Below are 11,827 nucleotides of genomic sequence, written 5' to 3'. Positions count from 1 at the left end.
GCTCTCTGAGCCCTTCTTGTAATGGACTGCTTGTCGATAAGGGCTGATTTGTGGGCAAGGGCAGGGATATGGTAGAAAAGGCATGTCTGGAGAGCAAACTATTAACAGGAGGTTGATGAGGAAAGACCATCATTATCTCCAGGACCAGAGGCAATGTGCCTTTGATTATCTGTTGCTGAAGAATGGGTAGTAGAGGCTGGTCCATTAGGGCAAATGGCCACTGCCCCACCAACCTGTCTGCCTGCAGCCAGGTGTCTCCCCCCCCCTTCTAACTTACAACCACTGCCTGCCAGAATCCTCTTCCTTAGTGCCAGTGTCACCATTAAAGGATGGGGACAAAACTAGAATTGGTTGGCTTTCTCTGTTATCGGCTTTGATCCTCCCTACTTCTTGGGCTCCCTTGCCTCCTGCTCCAACAGTTGCAATGGGCATCAGCCACCACTGCAGCGCTTGGCAATTCCTAAAACTGCACCTGCCTCTCCACACAGTGTGACATGGGTATGACAGATGTTCTTTGCAATGAGCAACATACAGGAGGCATAGATCCCTCCCACACTTACCTGCAGTTCCAACTCCCGAGCCTTCCTCTCCATCTGAGCCTTTGCTTCGGCAGCCTGGCATAGCAGGTTGACTGCCTCCAGCCTAATAAGCTGATCACACAACACTGGACGGAAGGATACTTCCAGCATGCATTTCTGGCATGGGGGGGAGGGGAGAGGAGGCCAGAAAGAAGGAGAACATGCAGAATGAACTTGGGTAGTCAGAAAGAATGCAAGACCTGTTGTTCCAAGTTCAGACTTATGCTCCATTTAACAGACAATCCAATCCACAATAGAGAACAAAGCAGGAGGCCTGCTGGATTTGGCCAAAGGCCCATCCAATCCAGTATCCTGTTCCCACTGTTTTCCACCTCAATGCTATGAGGATAAAATGTGGAAGAAGGGAACCATTAATGGCCCTTTGAGCTCCAATGGAAATTCCACAGCAGGAAATGAGTAGAATAGCACTCTAGCACACATGATATCTAGCAACTGTTATTCAGAGACATACTGGAGGTAATATAGATATTATGACTGGTAGCATTCATGGATTTGTCAAATCCCCCTTCAAAGTCATCTAAAGTGGTAGCCAGAATTATATTTTGTGGCAGCGAATTCCACAGTTTAACTGTGTGCTGTGTGAAGATGTACCTCCCTTTGCCTGTTGTAAACCTCCCACCATTCAGCTGCACTGTAAGACCCCATGAAGTTACAGTATTGTGATAGAGGCCTATCCACTTTCTCCAAACTGTGCATAATCTTATACGCCTCTATCATGTCCCCCATTACTCAACTTGCTTTCTAAACTAAAACTCTCCAAGGCATTGTAACAGTTCCTCAAAGGGGAGTTACTCCAGTCCCTTGATCATTCTGTTTGCCCTTTTCTGTCCTTACACTGTATGATCCCTCCCACAAGGCCTGTCAATCCCATGCCCACCTCTGTACTCACAAAATATACATTTTCTAGCAAATGAACACAATCCAGTTCATGTCCATGTTACTTCCTAAATCTGGGGTTTTACGCTTGCAGCATAGGCTCTCCTTATTAAGAAGCCTCAACTATATCTAGTGGAGAACAAAAAAAGGACTCTGGTTACATTTCTTCTTTAAAAATGTGAGTTAAAACTACATGTGCTCCCAACACTTTATTTTAGGCTGTAGTACTCCATAAGCATGAAGGTTCTTTTTTTATCCAGATCTTTTAATAGGCTGAGAGTCTGTGTTTACCTTTCCAGGCAGGACAGTTCCAACGCACGGCATGATTGTAATGGGAGAGTCTTCTGGAACAAGGAACTGGAAGGAAGTTGGCCCAACGGGGGCCACTGCTCCCTTGCCAACTCTTGGGACACTGTGAGTGAACTGATTGACACTGACGTGATTGTTGATCACAAAGATATTTGCTGTTGACACGTCGTTGAGAGCAGTGGCGGAAAACTTAACCAAGTTATGAGAGAGCTCAAGAGGAGGGTGGACTCCAACTGCCTTGCATGACAGCTTGAATTCTCTAAAAATGGAAACACAGCTGAAAAAATCCGGTCACAGCATAATACGCAGCCTGCTGCCAAGACTTTAAATAAGTCCGATGACAAGTATCCCATTGCTTTCAAGTAACAATATATTTCACTGCCCATTCCAGGTTCTGTGGCACCCCTATGGCTCAAGACTATATGGAAATCAAACCATGATGACACAAGATGGAAACAGCCCCTCTAATTCTGATATTCAGGTGTGAGTGTAGTTGCTTATGTAGCCAAAATGGCTCCATACCCATGCTGAAGAAAGAGTTTTCAGCAGAGGACAAAGAAGGTTGCATCAACCAAGTTATTCTTAGAGTAGATCCACTGGGTGGGTCTCCAATGTTAGCCCTATGCAAAGTAGACCCACTGAAATTAATGGGCATGACTACTGTACTCTGAGTACAATTTAATTGAATACAGTACAATCAAATGGACCTAAGTTTGCCATGTCTTTTATTTTCAACGAGTCCACCTTGAATAGACCTAAAGATGTATAAAAGTCAAAACCTTTCTTAACAAAAAGCTTAAAGGGGAAACATTCCCCAAACAGCCCTACAAAAACATGCATCCTGGATGAATACACTGCGCAGGAGCACTTCATGCTGCAACATTTTGCTCTAAGTCTCACTTCTGGAATACTTAATCTTCACTGAAAAGATGCTGCTGATGCTGAAACATGACTGCAGAAATGCTGAAAGAAGTTGGAATGTTCTCTGGTGGTTTATTACAAGTAGAGCAACTGCAAATATTCACTTTCAAGTTTGGGGTTTGGTTCTAAAATGCAAAGCTCCAGAGCAGGGGAAGATTTGCTGTGAAGAAGCGACATGTAGCAATGCATGTTTAACTCAGTCCCACAGCTGCTAATTTTCCTATGCAATTCTTCCACCCTGGCTGATTTCCCCTCAGCAGGGCTCCAAGACTGGTGGCATTTCCAGGCTGTCACTGTTTTCATGTGGGATTCAACCACACACCAGCAAATCCAGACTGCACAATTATAGTTGATTTGTGTGTGTGTTTGCGTGTCGGGTCTTGCACAAGAAGACTTCTTCCCCCAAAGGTTGAAAAGTGGCAGGGAAATGCAGTTTGAAAGTGTGGGGTAGCACTTTCATGCCACATCATCTAATCTCCCTGTGAGGAAATCCGATTGCATGCTCATTAAATAGCCCATATCATCTGATCACCCAGCAAACAAATCAGGATGGATGGTCAATGAACAGGTCATTTGGAAGCATTCTGAGGGTCCTGGCTAAGCAAAAAGTGGCCTCTGTGTGCATGTGCATGTAGAATGCAAGAATGCAAGCACCGCACCCCCAAAGCAGTAAACAGGTATAGGTTGGCCATCACCTCCTTCCCACTAACTGCTTCTCTGCAATGTGATTTGGCCATTTAAGGCAAACCTGAATCAGACTGGGGGATCAAACCTGGTTATCCTGCCTCATTGGCAGAACCTTTGATGGCTTGAAACTCTGTGTGCACCTGTTTATTTCAGTCTTGCAAGTCAGCTCAAAACTGTATTCCTTTGCCCGCTTGGCTTTGAAGATTATGTCCAGCTGCAACTTTTCAAGGGGCAGGAGCATTCCAAATCCATCATTGGGCTGAATTTCTACAAACTTTCAGAAAGAGGTAAAAAAGCATCACTCTCTCAAATTAGCTATGATCCAAATGATAACCCTCCCGAAACTAACCTACCTATTCTAAACCCTCCCAATTTGGATCCCCCCAACCCAACTCTGTAAGTGGAAGAAAAAAATCACACTCATTCATCTTCTCATGATATAAAAACAAAGACACTGCATGTACTTTTGTTACTTATGGGAAAATCTTTCAATAAAATCTTTTTTTAAAGAAAGGGAGTAAAAGAGAAAAATAAATGTACAATATTGAGAATATACCAAAAGAAAAAGAAAAAAGATGCACTATAGATCAAATGGAAACAGGGGAAATGCGTTGCCTAATCATGCACTTATCAGGAACAGATATTCATTTGGTCCATCCCATGCATATTGTGATGATCAGGACTGTGTGTTTGCATATATTCTGAGTGGAGTACAGAAGACCCTAGAGTGCAGTACTGGGAACACAATTATGCTGAAAATCTCCATTTTTTTTAAAAAAAGGCAAGTTCCTAGCCCTCATGGCTATAAAACTGTATACTTTGAAAGTGTGGGTGAAACGAACATAGCTCCTTGCCACTTTTCCATAATGTGTAAAACCAGAATGAATTAACATGTTAGAATATATTATGCAACACACAAGAAATGATATACATTTGCTTAGTTTGATAATTTATGCACATTATAGAACGGAGCTGTTAATGGGACAGATTTTATTTAAAATGAGATATACGCAGCTCTGATAGTACTGTAATCATTTGGGTACAATTCTCTCCGTTACAGTGGTACCTCGGGTTCTGAACACGATCCGTTCCAGGACGCAGTTCGTAACCCCAAATGGTCATAACCTGAAGCGCCGTTTTGCGCATGCACAAAGTGTGATTTTCACGCTTTGCGCATGCGTAGAACGCGCGTGGGGAGAAAATACTTCTGGGTTTGCGGAGTTCATAACCCGAGGTGTTCGTAACCTGAGGTACGACTGTACAAAACTTCATGGAATATTTATTGTGTTAGAAACTGAGAAGAAGGTATTTACCTCTGGGAGTTCCACAAATCCAAATTCCTGGGGAAGGATGGCTTTGTTTGTTAGTGTGATTGTTGTTTGGACAGCTTCATGGATAGAGCAAAATCCAAAATCCACTTCAGTTGGTCTGATCTCCAAATCTGAGGTTGTAACGATTGCATGGACAGTAAATTCAACTGGCTTACTCTGAAACAAGAACACAAGTTGTGTTGTGGTGTAATGATTGAATTAGGACAGAAGAGATTCAGATCCAAATCTTTATTCAAATATGGAGCTCACTGGGTGACATTGAGTCAACTCAAGTTTATTGTTCCAATAATTTTGTTAAGAAATCTCTCCTCATCCTTACTATCTTAAGTGTAATTCCCAGAGATCCCTAGAATTACCATTAAAACAATGTGTCCACTTTGTAGATATGCTCTGAGAGCGACGCATCATGAGAAACATATAGATTAAAAAAATTAAACTGAAAACATCAGAATGACTTTTGGGAACTATCGGGAATGATTATGAAAAGCAGTAGAAGTATGATCAGATCTCCCCCGACCTCGGAGCATGGTGAAGTCCCCCTGAAAAAATTATAATTTGGCATAATATTTGGACCGTTTGATTATTGAATAATATGTATAATTTTGAATATACGATGTGGTTTGATTGGATTGTTAAAATGGAAAATTTAATAAATACCATATAAAAAATTAAAACTGAACACTGTGCTTTAGGTTACAGTCTTAGACTTTTTATCCCTTCAAGGCAACTCCTGCTGGCCTGGGGAGCTCTCCTAGGTTCTGAAGAAAACCATTCTGGCCCAATCCCTGTACTTCACAGCTGAGGAATATTTTTTAGCTGAGGAGCTACATTCATTTATGGGTAACCTTCAAGGGGTGCGCGGGGGTCAGTGCCAAAGTGGGTGGGGCTAGAGGTAGGGCAAACTGATGTGCCCTACCTTCTTACAGTAGGCTACATTCGAGTCATGCCAAACTCAAAAGTTCCTGCATACACATTTTCCCATGCAACATCCAGGCAAGCAAGAAACATTATTATATCTCAAGGACACATTCCAGTCATGCCCTTGAAGAAGGGTACAGAGCCAGGTCAGCAAAGAGGGATGATCTGAGGATAGTGAGTATAGCCTAAGGTCTTGAGGGTCAAATAGAGAAGCCCTCATCATGGGGTGGGCACATTTGGCTTCCAGACCTGAGGCTCCCCACCTCAGCTGTACTTGGTTCTCTGTTTCCTACCATTGATTGATATTATGCTACTCAAACCATTTCCCTCAGACCTGGACCACACCCAGCAGGCTCTCATCCTACCTGAGCAGGACACAACCTTCCCTTGTTCTCTAACAACAAGCAGCTGAATCTTGCACCACCAACCTGATCTGAAACCATGATCATCATTGGGACTTCCAGAACTCTTGTTTTTACATCAAAGTACTTCCTTGCATCTTCTCGAAGAGAGTGCCTGAAACAGCAAAGTAACACATACTCTTTAAAGAGCCAAGAATACCAAGCAGAAGGAATCAGACACTATGGATGGGTTTAAGCTCTTCATTGCTGAGAGAGCCAGTGAGAAACCTTGGACAGACTTTGATGGTGTGAACAAGAGGAAGGAAAAGCAGAGGAATATTTGCTTTGAGGGATTGAAGATGTCCTTCATTTCCACAACATAGATTTTCTTATTGAAGTATCTGAGTATGGAGCCCTAAATAGAGGTGTCTAATATTGCCCAATGGTTTTTAGGCATTTGGGGGGAAATCCAGATTGAAAAATTTCAAGGTATCCAATTATAACCTAATTATTCAGTGATGAATGAAAACATGAGCGATAAGGGCTTCCTCACAGCAGCTTCCACCTGCTGATTTCTGGTACAATGTAGTGCTCTTGTTCTGGTGGAAATCATTATGAAAGCCTTTTAACATGGCTGACTTTTGTCCTGTTAGCATGTAGCCAAACCTTACAAGAAGCTGGGGACAGTCCTTGAGAAGCTGTTTCAGCTCAAACAAAATGAGGCACATGCTCTTGAAGAATGTCTGCTAAACCTCTGCAAGTAATGCTATCTGGAAATATGCTTCCAGTGGAAACTTTGGCCCTCCAGGTGGTGGACTACAACTCTCATCATTCCCAACCATTAGGTGTGCTTGCTGGGGCTGATTGGAATTGGAGTCCAACTACATCTGGAGGGTCAAAGTTCCCTAGCCCTACAGTACAGGCTTGAAATGTATTTCACCCAGATACAAATGCTCATAGAAAAGTTTCACATTAAGTGTTTAGATCATGCAAATGATGTTAATAATTGCCTACCTCTTTCAAAACCTTAAATAACAACTTCCCCCACCTAATACTGCATCAAATTGGTGAACTGATAGCAATTGATTCGTGAAATGTAGATAGTGTAAAATCCAGGCTTGTTTCGTGCGACAGTGTATTTTTAAGTACCAATTCCATGTGGGAACTGCAAAGCACATGAAAGGGTCTTGGCCCCTGTTTCTTTGCGTGTAATTCCCATTAATGCTCTCATAAGTGTTCTCGGCTTGCATTACTAAAGGGAGCTGATTATGGGGCCATGTTGTATTTACCAGCGTTTTAAGAAAGTATTAACCGATATATTGCTCTTTTCCTAGCAAAATATTGACGACTATAAATAGGGCTTTAGAAACTTGCTCGGTAATCAGTATGCAAGCTTCCTCGGCCCCAGCTGTAGTCAGGAGCACAGATGAGACACCAATCTTGGGCAATCTGTTCCTTTTGACATTGACGTTAATTAATTACCAGCTCTTCTGAGTCAGTATCAATAGGAAGGCAATACCACACAGATACTGAAATAATAGCAGGCTGCAAGGAGAGTCTTAAAGACCATCTCCGTCTGTCTGATTACCCACCACAGAGAGGGGATGTGTAGGGTTTTGCTTGCCAGAGCTTCTTGCCTAGCGCAAACCTTGTTTGCAATTTTGAGCCAAATTAGTACAAACAATGTATCATTTTTAGAACCCCCATCCTATTTATAATCTCTGGGTCCTATAACACAGAGTGATTTCCCCCATTTTGTCTCCAGGGAGACAGTGTTCTGTCTTGGAGTCTTTGCTTTGAAAAAATGGGTCGCTAGTGAGCCGGTACAAGGTCATATATATTTGGTTTCCTTCCTTTTATAATATTATAAAAAGTGGAAGCAATGCTGTGAAAATGTTGTAGATGTATGGTTTTCAAATTTAAAAAGGAGGAGGTAACCTCAAAATAGACTCTAAAAGGGGGAAATTATTTAATGAGTTGCCCAGTATATGTTGACAAAATCTTTGTAATATTGTTAGACTATCAAAATCAAATCAAGGAAAACAATATTCTGTAAGTTGATAAAACAATATTTATAAAAAAGAGGGAGAAAAACTGAGTAAACAATCAGTATACAATACAAAACTGCCATACTTAGTCATGTGAATACATTTGAAATCCTTTTCTGAAGAAACGATTGGCAACGGATTTATGATTTTCTCCTACTCAGAGCAGACCCACTGAAATTCATGGCCATGACTAACTTGCTCTGAGCAACATTTAGTTGGAGACAACGCTTAGAATATAATATGACAACCTATTTTCAAGCCAGCCATTAAATGAACACCTTCAGCTAACAAATTATGCAATATTCTTGAGAAAAAAGACAAATTTTCCATATAAAAAGGGCATCTTTTAGATTATAAAACTGCAACAATTATATCAAGTTGTCCTCTTTCGTAGTCAAGCATTGCCACAAAAGTCATTGTATGTTTTTTTCAGAAGAGAGCAAGGATCCATTCATGGAACTCAGGCTTCTGCTAGAATTTGTCCTCCCAAACAACCACTATGAACAAAAGCCCCTCTTTTGGAACCCCTCAGAAGCTTCTCAGGGTTTCCTTCATGAGAAAATTATTGATGGGACAGCCATGTGGGGAGTGCCAGAGGTGTTTCTAGATCACACATTTACCGGTAGTTGACATGGAGTGATGGCAGAGCCAACAAGTGGTCAGTTGCAACCATAGGTTTGGCATCTGCTGAGAAACTGGATGGATACAAAGACCATATACAAATTGCACATTGATACTTAGACACATAAACACAAAGGGAAGCAGGTGTTTTACACACACATTAACACTCTATCAGAAATTCAGCAAAGCAGGGCAGTGATAAAAATTACCTTCAAATGGATGACTCTTAGGTGATGTGGTGTGATGGATGCAGGGACATGGAAAACCATCTCATACAGCAGGTGTGGGGGACCTTTGACCCTCCAAATGTTGCTGAATCAGAATGCCTATCAGGTCTAGCAAGCATGGCCAGTGGTTTGGGAGTGGTCTGGGATTATGGGTGTTGTAGTTCATCTGGGGATTGAACCTGAGACCTTTTTCATGCAAAGTATGAGCCATCAGAGCCAGTCTAGCATTTCCATTAAAATGGCCTTGGCTTAACATTTTCAACACCAAACTTGTGTAAACCCTCCGTGTAACCCCACTCTGCCTTCCATGCACCCCATCGCCTTTTATCCAATCTCTGCTTGGTGAACCAGTCTGGGGCTTATTTCATGAGTCAGAACCTCCTTAATCTCATCAAATCTCCTTTGAAGCTTTCCCCCAGTACCCCCCCCCCCGAAATGCAGATTAACATTTTAAATCCAAGCTGTGTCGCCTCTATCCACTTGACAAAACTATAGCAGTGTTTCACAACATTTGAAGTTTAGGGATTGGAAACTGTCATAATAATGGTAACTCTCTTTCTATAATGGGATAGGAATTTAATTCTGCACAGAGACATGCAGTGTTTGCATTTCTTAAGGCTCTACTGCAAAAAAGTGCTCTGGTAATTTATTCCACCAGAATGCAAATAACAGATGCTGATGCTGCTTTTATCTTGGTCTATGTAGTTCTGTGATTCTCTAAAGTCTCAGGCAAAATCCTTCCCAACCCTGTGACCTGATGGCCTTTAGCCCAGGGACTGGAAAACTGCAGATAGAAGGACCTTTTCCATGCATAGTCTGAAAATTTGCCTAATACTCTTTTAAAGCCATTCAAGTTGGCAGCCATCACTGCATAGTAGGAATGTAATCCAAGTCAATTTCCTTTCTGGGCACTCCTACCGGTAAATATGTTTAAAGGGGGGGGGCATGGTGGGAAAGAGCCAATAAACCTTTTAAACTACATGGTAGTCAGAAGTGTATTCCTTAACGTGGGCAAACCACTGACAATATTTAAATAGCATGCTGCATAGTTCACATCTGTGCTGTTTAAATGCTATTGTTGGATGAACTGGTGATTAATCTTTTCTTACGATTAAGCTGAGCACAGGAAAGTTATCACATCTTCCCTTTCCCCAGTATACCTGAAGGAGCGTCTCCACCTCCATCGTTCCGCCCGGACACTGAGGTCCAGCACCAAGGGCCTTCTGCCGGTTCCCTCGCTGCGAGAAGCCAAGTTACAGGGAACCATGAGAGGGCCTTCTCGATAGTGGCACCCACTCTGTGGAACGCCCTCCCACCAGATGTTAAAGAGAGAAACAACTACCAGACTTTTAGAAGACATCTGAAGGCAGCCCTGTTTAGGGAAGCTTTAAATGTTTGACGCACTAGAGTGGCTGGGGAAACCCAGCCAGATGGGCGCGGTATAAATAATAAATTGTTGTTTGTTGTTGTTGTTGTTATTAACTCTTAGTTAAGGTCACACAATTACACACCAACAGTACAATCCTATGAGTCCTTGATGGGGAGCACAGACTACCTATTTATTGACTATTCATCGTGATATGCTTCCACAAAGGCTTACGCAGAGATTACACTATGTCTGGGCTTATATTGAGCATTTTTTCTGATATTCTTGTCGGGTGTTCTACATCACTGAGCATTTGTCCTGCATTCATTCTGATTTGCTAATGGGGTGTTTACACATCTTCCCATTAGTCAGTCAGTCATCCCACACTCATCATAGCATTTCCCTATCATTGTGTAATCTTGGTCCTCTCACTGCCACTCAGTCTAACCTGCCTCACCAGGTTGTTGTGAGGCTAAAAGTGGATAAAGTATCACATACCGGTATGTTACATTGAGCTCCTTGGAGGAAAGGTAAGATAGAAATGATATCTGAAGGGCCACCATCTCTGGTATGGACAACCTATGGTTTTATTCTCTCATACCCTGGGTGACACATTATGAAATAGTCTTGCTGCTACCTTCTGTTCCCATTTCCATGGTCTGCATTGTTCTGAAATTTTTGTAGGCTGCTTTGGGAGCTGGAGAAGTGGGATGTCATTAGGGGCCAATGACTGCACCCACATGAAAAAGGCAAATAGATGATGGAAGGATCCCAGAAAGAGCAGGGAAATAAAGATCTCCCAGGATGGGAGACTAGGGGAAGAAAGGAAAGCTCCCAGGGTGATTTTTGGGGAAGGTGGGGGCAGGATAAGAACTGCCTTTGGATAGAGAAAAGGTTCTGTATTTGTGTACTGCTTTGTATTTTAGATACCCTGCTGTGGGTTTTCTTCTTTATTGTTTATCTTGCTGCTGTTATAAGAATATGCATTTCATAATATATTTCTTATTGTCATAGTTGTATTTATATAACCATTCAGAAGTTTATGTTGTATAGATAGTATGCTATGTATGGACAAAGGATGGTATGTAAAGCTAATAAATATAAAAATAATAAAAATTAGCATTTAAATAGAATTGAGACACCTGGCCATGGATGGCTGAGGTCTACCTTGGCAGAAACTTCAGCTGCACACTAAAGGATGAATGAGCTTGAATGTAGCCTGTCTTTGGAAGCAGCTCCATGTGGTTGGCAAGTTCCTTGCAAACTTCAAACTTCAACCGCAAGGCACTTTTTGCTCTGCAAAGAGAAGGGGAAGATCTGAGTTGGCATGACATTAGATGCTCTGGCCACCTCTACTGACAGATCTGACTGCATCAGCTACCATTTCTTCTCCATTGCACAAATACACAATGATAGGTGAATATGTTAATTTTGGCTTCTCTCAGGCCACATTCACACCCTGCATTTAAAGCACTATGATACCACTTTCAACAGTCATGGTTTCTTTCCCCAAAGAATTCTGGGAGCTGCAGTTTGTTAAGGGTTCTGAGAGTTGTTAGAAGACCCTGCTTCTCCTCATCGAG

The 11,827-nt window shown here is 42.1% G+C and overlaps 1 protein-coding gene across 3 annotated transcripts in view; it reads right to left on the bottom strand.

Moving 5' to 3' along the window:
- Positions 1-11,827, bottom strand: part of CFAP74 (cilia and flagella associated protein 74) — an 80,790-nt gene that overhangs the window by 17,457 nt on the left and 51,506 nt on the right. For all 3 annotated transcript variants that reach the window (XM_060276180.1, XM_035120977.2, XM_060276181.1), the window contains exons 22-27: positions 11,412-11,540; positions 6,070-6,157; positions 4,706-4,879; positions 3,533-3,666; positions 1,767-2,043; positions 561-695 (exon numbers count right to left, since the gene is read on the bottom strand). In XM_060276180.1, coding sequence (XP_060132163.1) covers positions 561-695; positions 1,767-2,043; positions 3,533-3,666; positions 4,706-4,879; positions 6,070-6,157; positions 11,412-11,540 — 937 coding nt within the window. The remainder of the gene's footprint in view (positions 1-560; positions 696-1,766; positions 2,044-3,532; positions 3,667-4,705; positions 4,880-6,069; positions 6,158-11,411; positions 11,541-11,827) is intronic.

Source organism: Zootoca vivipara, chromosome 6, assembly GCF_963506605.1.
Source record: "Zootoca vivipara chromosome 6, rZooViv1.1, whole genome shotgun sequence".
In the NCBI taxonomy this organism is placed as follows: Eukaryota; Metazoa; Chordata; class Lepidosauria; order Squamata; family Lacertidae; genus Zootoca; species Zootoca vivipara.
Note: the sequence above shows the minus strand (reverse complement) of the source record. Positions and strands in the feature narration are given on the sequence as shown.